Source organism: Delphinapterus leucas, chromosome 3 (assembly GCF_059928025.1).
Source record: "Delphinapterus leucas isolate spDelLeu-1000000601 "Yukka" chromosome 3, BTC_Dleu_Yukka2, whole genome shotgun sequence".
NCBI lineage: Eukaryota > Metazoa > Chordata > Mammalia > Artiodactyla > Monodontidae > Delphinapterus > Delphinapterus leucas.
In genome coordinates this window covers 52,935,339-52,951,221 of record NC_143131.1, presented here as the reverse complement: position 1 = coordinate 52,951,221, position 15,883 = coordinate 52,935,339, and the positions used below count along the sequence as shown (strand labels likewise).

Below are 15,883 nucleotides of genomic sequence, written 5' to 3'. Positions count from 1 at the left end.
GAAAATAATGGATTTTTAAATTTCTGTATTAACATGGAGTACTCCACATTTTCAAGGCCTAATCAGTTTAAACATGCTTATAGTCTAGTTTCAAAAGGCAAAACAAAAATTTTTCTCAAACAGTTAATCTAAAGATACTATTTTTTTTTTTTTTTTTTTGCAGTAGGCGGGCCTCTCAGTATTGTGGCCTCTCCCGTTGCGGAGCACAGGCTCCGGACGCGCAGGCTCAGCGGCCATGGCTCATGGGCCCAGCCGCTCCGCGGCATGGGGGATCTTCCCGGACCGGGGCACGAACTCGTGTCCCCTGCATCGGCAGGCGGACTCTCAACCACTGCGCCACCAGGGAAGCCCTAGAAATATATTTTAATTGCAGAATTCAGATTCTACGACTTTTTAAAATTACAGATATATTTCTAGATTGGGCTTCCCTGGTGGCGCAGTGGTTGAGAGTCCGCCTGCCGATGCAGGGGACACGGGTTCGCGCCCCGGTCTGGGAAGATCCCACGTGCCACCGAGCGGCTGAGCCGGTGAGCCATGGCCGCTGGGCCTGCGCATCTGGAGCCTGTGCTCCACAACGGGAGAGGCCACAACAGTGAGAGGCCCACGTACCGCAAAAAAAAAAAATATATATTTCTAATTCCATAACCTTACACAAACCAAGGAGTAATAAAAAGACAAAACATCAAAGAATTACTTGATGTCTAACAATGAAAACTGTTCAAAACCCAGAAGATGGTATAGTAGAAAAAACACAGGAAAAGAAGATAAGAGCTGGACCAAATGAGTTTCAAAATCTAGTATTCAGTAATTCTATGGGTTTTAGTCCAAAACGTGTACCATTTGAGGAAAGAGAATGACCTCATCCGACCTCAGAAACTCTGCTTACAAAATGGAAATAATAATAGCAGCCTTGCTTACTTCATACAAGAGAACTAAACGAGATATGTACAAAAGTATACAAGTGAATATAAAATGACCTCAACTAGAATAAAACTTGAATATCTTTTTTTCATGCTTTCCTTCCTAAAATTTCTTCCTCTTGTGTCTTCAACCATCAATGTTTATTTTCATCTATTCTAAGAAATAGTCCCTTATTAATTCTCCCCATGTGCCTTCCTAATGGGAGTCACAAAGACATTACAGCCAGAGTTGGCCTCAGACCCTCTTGTCCAGCCTCTTAGTAACATATCAGAAAATGAGAGTTGTACTAATAAATAACAGGAGTAAGATTAGAATTCAGGTCTCCAGGCTCTTGGTCCATTAACAAGCTCTACTATTTCATTTACTTGTAAATGTTAGTTTACAATTGTTAGCTTAATTAACATTAAAAAAATGGGTTCTTGTTTATCTCACAAAACTTAAACCAGCTTAAAGGGAAAAAAAGAAACTTGTCTTATATTAACTTTAAATAAGACTTTACAGGGCTTCCCTGGTGGCGCAGTGGTTGAGAGTCCGCCTGCCGATGCAGGGGACACGGGTTCGTGCCCCGGGCTGGGAAGATCCCATATGCCGTGGAGCAGCTGGGCCCGTGAGCCATGGCCGCTGAGCCTGCGCATCCGGAGCCTGTGCTCCACAACGGGAGAGGCCACAACAGTGAGAGGCCCGCTTTACAATAGAAGGAAACTAATTAATCTGAATAATCATTACCATTTCAAATTTTAATTAATGTTTTAAATTAACATAGAAATATATGATCAAAAGCCATTTTTTAGATGTCCCTTCCTACTACAGTAGACTTTGAATCCTGCAGGCAGAGAAAACAAATTGTGGAAGAGCTGTAGAAATTGGGGATAGTTAGTCTCAAAGAGGATAAAAATGAATTCAGATATTTCTCTTTCATGCCTACTCTTTCTGAATGACCTATTTTAAGGTTGTTATTTATACCACCAGGTAACAATAATTTTAGAGGAAGAACAAACACCTAATATATTTTAAAACAATTTTTTAAAAAATTACATAAAAGCAGCTGGCTCATTAAAGAGTTTAGGGATGAACAAAATACTAAATATATTTAGTGAACACAATGTAAGAAGCGCCACAGTAAATTCAAAACTGTCTGTAAGCAAATCTGAAAATGAACATCAAAAGGGGATGTGGGAAAATTATATTATCTGCCACTTCACACCAAAGAACATAGAGGCAGTGAAACAGTGGAAACTAAACAGAGTACAAGTAGAAAGAAAGAAAGCAAGAGGCATAGTGGTACAGAGGAACAACACTGGTCAAGAAGTGGGAAGGTCTGAGTCTCAACCTCTAACTACCTCTGTGTGATGGTTAATTTTATGCTATGGTACCCAAGTTGTTTGGTCAAACACCAGCCTAGATGTTGCTATGAAACAGTTTTTTTTAGATGTGATTAGCACTTAAATCAGTAGACTTTAAGTAAAGCAGACTATCCACCAAAATGTAGGCTGGCCTCATCTAATCAGTCGATGGCCTTAAGAGCAAAGACTTTCCCAAGCAAGGAGCAATTTGGCCTCAACACTGTAACACAAAAATTATGCCTGACTTTCCAGCCTGAAAATTTTGGACTCAAGACTGTAACATTCACTCCACCCTGAGTCTCCAGCTTGCTGTACTACTCTACAGATTTTAGACTTGCCAGCCCCCACAAACATACGAGCCAATTCCTAAAACTCAAGCAATCTATCAATCTTAATCTCTACTTCTCCCCCTCTCCTGTATGTGTGTGTTTATATACACATATACACACACATATATATGTGTGTGTGTGTGTGTGTATATATATATATATATATATATACACACACACACACACACACACACACTGTTTCTCTCATGAGCCCTATTACATTCTGTGACCTTTAGCACAGAACCAGAAAATTTAGTAGTTTGGGGGGAAAAAAAAGATCTTACAGGCCACTTAATCTAGTCTCCACACAATGCAGGAATCTCCTTAACATTACTGCTGACTACCAACCAGTGTCTCCACACCTGAAAGGAGCTTAATAGTCACACACACACACACACACACACACACACACACACACACGAAAATCACCCCTTTTTAAATGGCTTCTATTATTGGACAACTCTCTCTCTAATTGGGAGAAAAAAAGAATCTGTGTAATTTTCAACCATCCAACTAATCCTAGTTGTACCTTCTAGAACTAAAAATGAACTACAAACAATTGCTGTTATCAGGAATATTCCATACAGTTTAGTTTAGATACAAATAAATTGGTAGGCAGAGTAATAGCCCCTAAAGATGTCCACTTCCTGATCCTCAAAATCTGTGAGTATGTTCCTTGACTTGGCGAAAGGGATCTTGTAGATAAGTTAAGAATTTTGAGATGAGGAGATTATCCTGGATTATCAGGGTGGGTCCAAGGTAATCACAAGAGTCTTTATAAGAAAGAGTCAGGAGAGTCAGGTGCAGAATGATGAAAGATAAGAAAGACTTGACCTGCTATTGCTGGCTTTGAAGATGAAGGAGTCATAAGCCAAAGAATATAGGCAGTCTCTAGAAACTGGAAAAATAAGAGAATGGATTCTCCTCAGAGCCGCCAGAAGGAAGGCAGCCCTGCCAACACCTCGATATCTAGCCCAGTGAAACCTGTTTTGGACTTCTGGCCTCCAGAACTGTAAGATACTAAATTTGTTTTGCTTCAAGTCACTAAATTTACGGTAATTTGCTACAGCAGAAATATGAAACGATTACAAATATATTAACATTTAAAAAATTAAATGTAAGCAACTAGAAAGATAAGCAAATCAAAGTTTAATACAATTTAATGGGGCAAAAACATTTTATAAAATAGACTGGGGAATTCCCTGGCTGTCCAGTGGTTAGGACTCTGTGCTTTCACTGTTGAGGGTGAGGGTTCAATCCCTGGTCAGGGAACTAAGATCCCGGAAGCCATGCACTGCAGCCAAAAAATAAAATTTTTTTTTTAAAAAAAGGGACTATTTAACACTTTTGACAACCTCTGTACAAATGGCCTAGCAGCACTCTCCAAGTCATGCCCAACCCACCTCCCAAATTTTGGGGAAACTTAAATTTCACAGGATAAATGAGAATAAGATAAAGACCTTCTTTATTCTCAAAAGCGATGCATTTGTCTATTGATATACCTTTTTCTGGGTAAGAAAATAGCTTTCTTATAACTTTGGATTTGAAGTTAAAATGCTAACATATACTGTAGTAAGAGAAATATTGTGTATCAATGTGAATGTGGCACAAATTAATCACTATTTTCAAATTTAGCTATTGAGACACTTTTATACTACACCTACCATTTAACTTGCCTCAAGAAAACTACTTGTCTGATTGTAGCTTATACTTGAAAAATATTTTCTGACATTTGTATTTAAGTCATACACAAAGATTCAGGGATGAACTTGAAACCAATACAGGCATTTGAATGAAACTGTTATTTAAGAAAGCAATATGAAGGGGAGGATCTTCCAGATAAAAACCTTTCAAATATTTGAAGCCTAGGATCACATTTTCACTTAGTTTTTACTTCACCAAAGTATATCTAGTCCTTAAGCATTCCCCAAGTAAGATGTTTTTTGGCATCATCCCCATCCTCCTCATGACCCTCTGTTCCTCTGGACACATCTAGTTTGTCAGTATCCTTCTTAAATGTGTTCAGAACTGAACAAAATGCTGCAAATGTGATCCCCCCAAATGCAAAGAATGTTAAATTCCTTATTCCAGAGACTTCATTCTTAGTAATTCAACTAGGGCTTACAGGCTATTAAGTCTTACACCCATTCAGCTGATTTCATTAAAGTACAGAATATACACGTACTCTTATTACATTTTAACTTATTCGTTCAAATAATCAGGCACAGGTTGACAACAAAGCACTCTTTGGGCAGAAGTATTCAATTAGCTATAAATCCATCTGACTGTACTATCTCCCAGATCACATTTCCTCATGTTGTCCACAAGAATATCATGAGAGACTCTGACAATGTGCTTTCCTGAACTCAAGATATGTTATTATGGCATCCTCCTATCACACAATCCTATCAAAAAGGAAATGAAGTCAGTCTGGCCAGTCACTTAACCAGGGTCTCAGTTTCCTCATCTATAAAGAAAGGAAGTTGGACTAGATCCCTTTGAGCTATAAAATTCTATTATTCTAAAAGAGATTTTATCAGGTAGTAGAAAGATACTGAAATAAATAACGAAAGAAAGCTAACCCATGGGAGAGAGGCACCTTGTCATGAATAATGAGTGGGGTGAAGCAGTGTCTGTAATCCCACGCTGATAATCCATAAACCAGAGGGGACTCTATCTTATTTCTCCTTCCACATAAAGTAAAGCCTCAATTCAGACTTTACCAATTATTAACTTGTGATGTTAGGTTCTGGAATAAAGATTAACACTGTGGAGTCACTGGAAAAAGAAACTTGATAAGCAAATGAATAATGAAACAATTATTTTCAAGCCCTCTAGAAATATTTAATTTCATGCAACCACTGAAACTGCAAATTGTTCTCAGTCATTGTGAAAGACACTGATTTGACTTTGGCTCTAGTTATTTACACTTAAAAACAGTAAGGTTATATTTTAAAAAAATATATTATTCAGTCACACTTTTCCAATACTCAGGCTAGCCTTCCCTTTTCTGGTCAAAGTTTCATTTCACCCAAAAGGTAAAATGTATTTGAAGGATGCCCATAGTCTGAAGAACAGTACAAAAGCAAAATAAATAAAACGCACTCCCATTTCTGTTCTCTCTAGAATTTATCTCATGCCCTCTAGAGAAACGTCCTTTTCTTTAAGCCAGTAAATTTCAACAATTTTTGCTTATTGTTGCTCTCTTTTCTCAAGCTAAACTTACCCATGACTCCATTATATGAACACACAAAACAGCTAAATTTGGTAGGCCAAAGATTCTGCATGGCGCTTCAAGACCCACTCACATGTGGAGAGTGGATTGTTGGTGGGTCACGATGTACAGATATACACCCTTGCTCTCCAAGGCCGTTCAAGCTACTATTCAGAACCCTGTGGGAGTGCTCAGGAAGGGCACTGCATCCGCAGTGCTGTGCTTAGGGCTTCCTCCCTCAGGAAGCTGAACTGGTGAAGTTTCTCACTAGCCCTCTAGACTACTTGAGTATGAGAGCAGCAGCTTCTGTGTGATAATCATGATCATATTAGTGACTGATATTCTTTAGCTCTCTGAGAATAAAATACAATTTATAACATACAGTATACAGTTTAAGACATTTGACTTTTGAACCCATCTTTCGATTGCATGACATCAAAATAAGGACTATCTGTATCCTTATTTCACAACTGTAAATGTAAATATTATTGCCATGTTACAAAGGAAAATGGAGACTCAGAGAGACTAAGTTATTCAAGGTCGCAGACTATCTATAGAAAGTGAAGTGCCAATATGAGTTTGTATAATCCCAAATCCATGCTATTTCTACTGCAACACACTGCCACTCAAAGATGACACAAAGTTTACCATGAAGGAGCTCACAGCCTAGGACCCTACAAAATCAATAAGGCAGACAGAAAAGGGTATAATGTTTGAATACTATACAACAAGAACACAGTCATACATTTCTTGTGTAATAAAGCAAAAAGAATGTTTTTAAAAGCAAAATATAAGTATCACAAGAAAGGTAGACATTAGATCAGAAAAAGAAAAGATTAAGAAAAACTGGAAAAGACATTTAGAAAAGATAGCGTTCTAGGTGTTGAAAATAAATATGACTTCAACATTCAGAAGTGGGATAGAACACTTCAGGCAGGGGAAAGAACATGAACGAAGACACACAAAAAGGAAAATACAAGGCATATATGTAGAACAGCAAATATTTCAGATCTGTTAACACAGTGTTTCCTACATTTCCCAGATAAGATTTCCAGTGAATTCATTAAAAGTACAGATTCTCAGGTTTCTCCCTCGGAGATTTTGATTCAGTAGGTGTGAGATGGGGTCTAGGAATTTAATTTTTTTTTAAAGTACTACAAGTGATTTTTTTATTACTAAGGAAGTTTAAGAAGCATTAGACTGAAGGACAGAGTTGGCAAAGGGGAGTCGTGAAAGAAGAAGCTTGAAATAATAGGCCAAGGAATTTGGCCTTATTTCTATAGTCAACAGAAAGCAACTATAACATCTTAATCAGGCTTCAGGAAGACTATTCTGATAGTAATGAGTGGAAGGGAAAAAAGAGAAGGGAGATGGGAGACCAGTCTGTAGACTAGGGCTGCAGCCCAGGCTAGAGATAATAAAGCCTGGAACAAGGGTAATAGTAAAATAAATTAAAAAGAAAAAACAGATTTGAGATACGCCATGGATGAAAAATTGGTAGAACAGTTCAACTAACTGGTTGTGCAAGAAAAAAAATAAGAAAAACGTCAAATAAATCTAACATTCTTCTTTAGGGGGCACTGATACCAGGGAATTAGAAAGAGAAGTCACAGAACAGGGAGAAGTTTGGGAAGAAAAGATAATGAATTAAGCCTTGGCTAGGGCTTGGGTAACAAGTGAGATATTTAAATATAGAGATGTCTAGTAGGCAGCTGGAGAAAAGAAAAGCAAGTCAGCCTAGAGATACAGATTTGAGAGTCTGAAACAAACATTTGATAATTTTATCACAGAGCACCCTCAATGTAAAAGTCAGACAAGAGAATTATGATGACACCATACTAGAGTTATCCTACTTATTTGATAATGGACTGTGGGTTGCAATTTTCTTGGCAGAGAGGAAAGAATTTACTTGGTCTTTCTACTGTTTAAAGTGTTTTACAGGTTTAAGAGCAAACATAAAAAGCAAGCTAGAACTATCTACGGTGGTATCTTTCACATTTCAACCTTGTAGCAAACACAAATTGCTTTTGGAGTATCCAGTTCACTATAATTCAGTAGAAGTTAAACATTATTTTTTTTTCTTTTTTTACTTTGTGCAAAAGTAAGCAGCAGGAGGAAGATATGCTTTAAATGTTTAAGACATGCTGTTGCTACCAATAGAAAAAATTCAAACTAATTTCCTAGTAGAGTCAATCTCAAAGTAATTGTGCACAAAAGTTATTTTAGACCAGAAATTTAATTCAACAAAGGATTGACAGAAAAATTCCTTTTGCCTACACTTGCTCTACAAGGCTGCTAAACTTAGTACTATCCAAGACCCTACGGAAGTTAGGGAAGGGCGGTGGGCCGACTGCATTGAGCTGCCCCCCACCCCAGAATGCTGTGCTACCAGTGAAATTTCTTGCCAGCCTTTTAGAAGGAGGCAGCTTTTTTTTCCGGCCGCACCGCTTAGCATATGGGATCTTAGTTCTGAGACCAGGAATGGAACCTGCGTCCCCTGCAGTGGAAGCTCAGAATCTTAACCACTGGACCGCCAGGGAAGTCCCTTAGAAGGAGGCAGCTTTTGCAGCATTCAAAATCACATTAGACGCTTTAATAGCTATAGAAACCTAAGGTCAAAATTCTGATTCCACAACCTCCTAATTACACAGTCTTAGGTAAGCAGCTTAACATCTCAGTATTGATTTCATCATTTACAAAACAGGAACAGTAACATCCATATCACATGGTTGTTATAGAGATTACATAAAATAAATACTTAGCACAGATAAGAAGAAAAATCATTACAACGCAGTATAACACGTGTTTGATGGCTCAGCCTGGGTGAAAGTTGTCTTGGGGAGGGAGGTAGAGGTAGTGAGGAGTTAATGATGGAGGTAAATTTTAAAAGGAAAAATAAAAATTAGCCAAATAAAGGAGAGCACACACTCCAAGCAAAAGAAAAAAAGGGGTGGGGGGGACACTGGGGAAGGCATGGATATGCAAGGAAACTTGACATCTTCACAAAACATCAGTGAAAAGGAATCCTGGCAATTCCCAGATCTAACATTCATGATTTTTTCCATTTACAAATATACCTGCAGGATCATGACATACAGTGAATCTTTCATTTTGATTAGGGACAAATTTGAATCATGAATAATATAAGACTAGTATACTGACGATGACTTCTGAGATACCAGGGTGACAGAGTGATTGGTGATGTTGATAAGGAATAGGAAAAGGAGGTTTTCATGTAAAGATGGATTTAATTTTGATATCTAAAATAGAGATGTTTCCTAAAGGCAACTCAGAATGAGGGACAAGAGCCCAGAAGAAATATTTGGCCTTGTCTCCTAGAGTTCAGAATGTTAGTATACGTGTGGTAACTGAATCCATGCTATCAAAAAGATCAATCAAGGATACTGAAGACAGCAAAAAAAAAAAAAAAAAAAGACTAAATATTTCTTATACATGTCCATTTTAATTCAGTTTTAATGCAAGGGGTATAAATAGAGTGCTTACTATATGCCCAATATTAGCCTACCAAAACCAGGCTCAACGATGAGGGAAGCATGTGGATAAAGAAGTAAAGACAAGGGTAAAAATAATGTGCTTTTAAGTCGATGCTATTGTAAGTGTCAGTAAGAAACAGGTGACTACATCAAGCAAGTAAGGTAGTACTAGGCTACAGAGCTTTAATTACATACTACAGTAAAGACTTTGAATCTTATCCTTTAGGTCTCAGTGTTCACTAATTTTTAAGAAAGAAAGACATACAAAAAAAAAAAAGACATACGAAAATTTGGGGGAGTAAAAACCCTTGAAGATGATTTTCTTGGGGCATATTTGTCAGAATCACTGCTTTAAACAATGGTGGGGCACTGTAGGTGTTTCAGCAATGAGTACTGTGATGAAAGTGATATTGAGGAAAACCATACTTAAAGGCCTATGGCGAGCATTGGTGGGATAAAGGACAGGAGGCAATGTATAATCTTGAGACATGGATTTTATAGTGAGACAGATGTAGGTTCAACTCCCAGCTCTAGCTACTTATTAGTTATGTGACTTTGAGCAAATTACAACCTATTAATACCTTAATTTATTCATAGGTAAAATGGGAATGATAATTCCTATCTTAAAGAGCTGTGATGAGAATTAATGAAATGATTAAATACATATAAATAATACTAAAATGAATACAAGAGCTTTGGTCTGTCACTGTTTATTACAGTAATGATAATTACAAAATCATCTGGCAATCCAATTAAACCAAGCATAATTAAAATCTGAATCACAAAATTAAATCATTCTTTAACTCTAGTTGTAACTGATTTTTAAAAATGCCAGATTAAAAAAAAATAACTATCTCAAATCATCTCAGAAGTTGCAAATATTATGGACCACAAATCATTTTATGAATTGGTTCAATGAACACTTACTGAATGTGTACCATGTAAAACATGCGGTGCTATGTATAGCAGGAGTTTAAAAAATGAGTGAGATATAGACCCTAATCTCTTTTATAATTCAGAACAAAGGGTAAATTAAGAGTTTTACCTGACTAACTCGATTTACTTCCTCCTCTTCTTCCTCAGCTTCCTCTCCAAATGAAAGTAAACTAAAATTTCTGATCAGAAATAAAGAAAAAAAAAAAAGAAGGAAAAAAGAATTAAAGAAAGAAAATTTAGGAAGAAAAAGTTAAACAAAACTTATAAATATCCTACTTTCAAAGCAATAGAACCATTAAATACACTAAGTCAAGCATGACAGAAATAATTAAAGCTTTTTATATTTACCAAAACTGGTGAGCAAAATGGGGACTTTTAAAAAACTAATAAACATATAGCTCTGAGAGTACTACAAATGGGAAGCAATTTATCTAGTGTCTGCCAAAACAATCTTAATATTTTAAAATTAATAAGTTAAACAAAATTGTCAAAAAAAGCAATAAATTTAGCTAACCAAATGGTACATGGGAAGAAAAATCAAGTTTGTCTTTTTTGAGCCTTCAAATTAATATATCACAAGGAAGATAAATAATAAGTTATTAAAACTCTCCTTTCAAATATTGGAAAAATAAAAGATTTGGCCACAAAAGAGGAATTTCATTTCAAAACTTAGATATAATCAATAACTACCACATCATCCCTATTATATTTGCTATGAATTATAAACAAAAACATCCAACTTTTGGGCTTGTTATTTCTACTCTGATTATTACTTTGTGCCTCTGGGTTTCAATTTCTTTACTTCCTCCTCTGGTTTCTCTTTTTTTGGCTTTTTTATTTCTCTTGGAATGATGTCATCAAAAGGGTTAAACAAAACCTATGGAAAGAAATATTTTGAAAACATGATTCAATTTTATAAAATTTCACAAAAACTTAAAACCAATATTTAATTATGTTGCCATTAATGTCTATAATTTTTCCTCACATAACCACTACAAGCATAATGATATATACTTCCACTTACATGGCCTCACTGGATTCTCCCAGTAATCCAATATGCTATTAAGTAAAAGGTATTTTATCCCTATTTTACAAAAGGGAAAAATATTCAAGAAAACATAACACATAGTAAGAGAGACAAACTCAGGTATTTTGACTCCAAATCAAATGCTCTAAGGTCCTTGCTTCCTCAAGGAAGAATCACTCTTAAATTACCTAAGATATCACTTCACTGGGCTAAATAAACCTAATTCATCCAGCTTTCCATTATGAGTCCAGTATTGCACTCATTGGATTACCAGCTGAAGTTTTATTTTTGAATTTGAAATCTTCAATTAAAAAAATTCTTAATCAGAAACTGTGACTAAATTACAGAGATAAAATCTAAGTAGTGATGTTAATTTCATCTGATAATTTAACAATACAAATAATCAATTTCTCTTAAGTGATAATTTAAGTAATGTATCTCATAATAATCATGCTCCTACCTCACAACATTTTATTTTGTGTGGATTACGTGGTCTTTCTTCATCATCAATGTCTACTTCTGTCAGTCGCAGCATGTTATATACTGTATCCCCTGTAATCTAACAAATAAAAAAGAAAATTTAATTGAAAAATAGTAAATTCATTCTTTGAAATAAGGGAGGACTTTTGAAAATATTTTTTAAATAACTGAAAGGGAATTTCATATTGTTATATAAGAGTATATGCATTAAATAGTATAAAAAAAGCAACATCATCCTAAGGGGAAAAGGCATTGATGAAGTTTAATCCCTCAGTAAGATTTCTGAGAAATTTCCAATATATACTTAATGTCAGTTTTTATTAAAAATATAATGCCAAATAACCTCCTTCTGAATGACTACTTTTTGTTCAAACACTATAAACAAATCTACACTTTAGAATAGGGTAGAACAAGCAAATAACAATAACAATGTGGTAAGTGCTCTGCAGACATTATTAAAGGCATTCTCCAAAGAGATAAAGTTAATTGTTTTTAGAGGTCGTCCCATGTCTGCTAGAGTGGGCTAAATACATATTTCAGGGAATCCTATACAGAACATCCAATGATTCCACTTTTGGTTTGTTTTACTTTTAGTAAGGTTACAAAAGAGTAATATAACCCAGATAACTTCTAAGCCCTGGAAGTTATATCAAATAAAAGAGAAATGGAATTTTTAAAAAAGACATTATCTCATTTAATCCTCAAAACATCCTAAAAGTAGGTACTATCATTATCTTGCTTTTCCAGATAAGAAAATTGTGGTTCAAAGAAGTTATACAGCCGACAGTGACAGCCATTCTGACTTGTAACCACTATGCTATACTTTGTCTCTAACGTGTAAGTTATATAACATCAATTGTAAACAGTGGTGCAGAATGGCAACATAAATCTCATTTTATTATATACTTATTTTTTGTAAATAATAGGAAGGAAAATCTGTGAACATCAGACAACCTGTGTTGGAGTGGCTCAAATGCGCCAATGCATATTTCTTAATCCACGTTAAGTATTAAGCAACAATACTGTATTGCATGTTTTTGGCATGACTTCTCTTATTCAACATTTCTCAAAAGTTCTAAAATAATACCAGTTTTCCAGTTGTGCTAAGTGTGTTCTTTCCCTTTTCATCTTTTGTCTAGGATGGGGGAAACCATTCTTATTGAACCAGCAGAGGGAGCTGATGCACTAGTGATGTCTAACACACCTAAGACTTAATAAAACTATCTAGGAAAATACTGGAATATTTATGAAAAGGGAGAAGCATGAGAAAAAAAAAATCTTCAGAATCCCTTTTAAAGAAAACTATTGAAATTCTATGGAAATGATAATCTCTGATATGATGTTAAATGTAAGCAGGATTAAATAGGTATTGTTCAAAGTAATATTTCAGGTAAAAAGTTTTAATGTTGGGACTTCCCTGGTGGAGCAGTGGTTAAGAATCCACTTGCCAATGCAGGGGACATGGGTTTGATCCCGGGTCCAGGAAGATCCCACATGTGGAGCAACTAAGCCTATGTGCCCCAACTACTGAGCCTGTGCTCTAGAACCCGCGAGCCACAACTACTGAAGCCCGCGTGCTTACAGCCCGTGCGCCACAACAAGAGAAGCCACCGCAATGAGTAGCCCGCACACTGCAACGAAGAGTAGCCCCCGCTTGCTGCAACTAGAGAAAGCCCAGGCACAGCAGTGAAGACCCAACGCAGCCAAAAATAAATAAATTTATTTAAAAAAAAAAGTTTTAATGTTAACACAAGTTCCACTTTAAACTGAAGGGAATTCATCATTAACAAAATAAACTTTAAACTACTAAATGTTATTACCTAGGTGTCTTTCTAAAAATTTTAAAACAGTAGCAGCTGAGTGACTTAATAGTTAATAATACCATTAATACAATTTTAGAAAACAGAAAAATTTAAAGTTAAAACCAATGACTTGTTTGAAAAACACACACAAAAATTCAGGTGGTTCCTCATAGTTTATTATAACAGGAATATACAGTATTCCATCATTTTTAGAAATAATAAATAAATATCCTAGGGAATATTTTTATGAAGGCAGCTCTTAGATAAGTTGATAATATATATCATAGAAGCTTAAGATAACTGGATACGAACCTTTCCAAAGATGGTGTGCTTATTGTTAAGTTCATCTGCTCGAGCCAGTGTAAAGAAAAACTGACTGCCATTATCATGAGGACCAGCATTTGCCATGGCAACCAGTCCTCTCCGATTAAACCGCAACCGTGAGTGGAATTCATCCTGAAGCATTTAAAAAAAAAAAAGATTTAGTGAATGTCCTCAGTTATAAGGCCCTTCATATTTCAGCTAACAAGCAAGGTCCCATACAACTTCTAACCAAAAATACTGAAGTTTTATTTAACTGATTTTCACATATAATCAAATCCAATATCTACGGTTCCTTCAATTCTATTAAACTTCACTAGCCTGTAAGTATCTTCTAAATATACTCAGCCACAAATTTAGCCTGTTTTGTGGAAAGCTTACTACTTACACAGAGGAAGGGTACTCAAGGGGAATGGATTTCTGAGTCATTTTCCTATTCTTCTCATCCCTCAAAGCCATCTAAGCTTTTAGAACCTTCTATTTTTTTTCTCCAGGATAACTACTTTTGAATCATTACAGAGTCTTCAACTATTCCCTTCCTGACCCCATTCTAAATGAAACAATTGTTTTCTTCTTATTTTTTGATTCAAGGAATCTAGTATGATTATGTTATGTGCTTCACTGTGTTTTTTAAAGTCCTAAGTTGAATCATCTCTGAACTGTCACTGGTCCCATTTGACAGTTTTCAAAAGAGCAGGAGCAAGCCATTCTAAGGTGGTTTTCTTGCTAGGGTAGGGTTATATAACATATACATTAGTCTCTTAGTTAATAGAAGACCTGATACTAGACTCATGTATAATATAGGCATGTTACGTAATCAATGTTTTTCAGAAAGGAAGTTCTGTTTCCTTAATAAATTCATCTCAAGGGATTTGAACTCAAAGGATCATAACTCTGGATACTGTATTAAAAATGACCTAATTGAAAAACTTACCAAGATATCTGTATCATTTGAATATAATAAGCAAAAAATCTCAATTTAGAAAGGAATTGTCACAAAGAGCTATTCTGTTAAACCAAATAACAGAATAAAGGAATGCTTCCTACCAGATGGAGGCTCTAAAATAATGAGATATCTCAATTTTGTAAAATATAAAATAGTCTAACAGTGACATTTGAGACTCTTTTATAACCATTTCACATGCTCTAAGGCCACTATCATATGAAAATTAAAGCAAACAGTTCAAGTATTTTTCTCAAGAATCATACAGTAACCCAGTATAAAATTAAAGGAAATTCCAGATACTCTATCTTATTAGTATAAATTTGAAGTTTTTAAAAATTCACATATTTTAAGAGCTATTGATGCTTACTCATTAAAAGAACATAATAGTGATACCATCAGATTAATAAATAACCCTGGTTTTAGCTTTTACTTGAACCCCCTATCCTTTATATCTTAATTATGACATTAACTCTTTTTTTCTTTTTAGATCTATGTTGGCAGTTAACAAAACACTGACCTATTCTTGATTAAAACCCACACCTCTTCTAACTTTTATGTTGCTTCTTCCTTCTGTTTCCCCTTCTGATTTTTTGTTACAGCATGCATTTTGTGCTACAGAGGTCTATTGTGTACAATTTAAAATGAATTCTGCTATGGACTGAATTGTGTCCTCTCATAGTTCATATGTTGAAGCGCTAACCTACAATGTGACTGTACTGGAGATAGGGCCCATAAGAAGATGAAAAAGGTTAAATGACTTCACAAGAGTGAAGTCCTAATCCAGTAGGGCTGGTGCCCTTAATAGAAGAGGAAGAAACACCAGGACGTTCTCTCTCCACCATGTGAAGACACAGCAAGAAGGCAGCCATTTGTAAGCCAGGAAGAGAAGCTTCACAGAACTGTATGCTAGCACCTTGATCTTGGACTTCCTAGCCTCCAGAACTGTGAGAAATAAATTCCTATTGTTTAAACCACCCAGTCAGAGGTATTTTGTTATAGCAGTTCAAGCAGATTAATATAAATTCTATACAGTGTTAAATAAAATGTTTTAAAATAGGATGGCATATGCA

At 35.6% G+C, this 15,883-nt stretch overlaps 1 protein-coding gene across 1 annotated transcript in view; it reads right to left on the bottom strand.

The window, feature by feature from the left end:
- The window catches only part of CWC27 (CWC27 spliceosome associated cyclophilin), a 241,400-nt gene that overhangs the window by 206,519 nt on the left and 18,998 nt on the right, over window positions 1-15,883 (bottom strand). The window contains exons 4-7 of the mRNA XM_022596570.3: window positions 13,859-14,002; window positions 11,725-11,823; window positions 11,011-11,114; window positions 10,347-10,416 (exon numbers count right to left, since the gene is read on the bottom strand). Of these exons, the coding sequence (XP_022452278.2) occupies window positions 10,347-10,416; window positions 11,011-11,114; window positions 11,725-11,823; window positions 13,859-14,002 (417 nt within the window). The remainder of the gene's footprint in view (window positions 1-10,346; window positions 10,417-11,010; window positions 11,115-11,724; window positions 11,824-13,858; window positions 14,003-15,883) is intronic.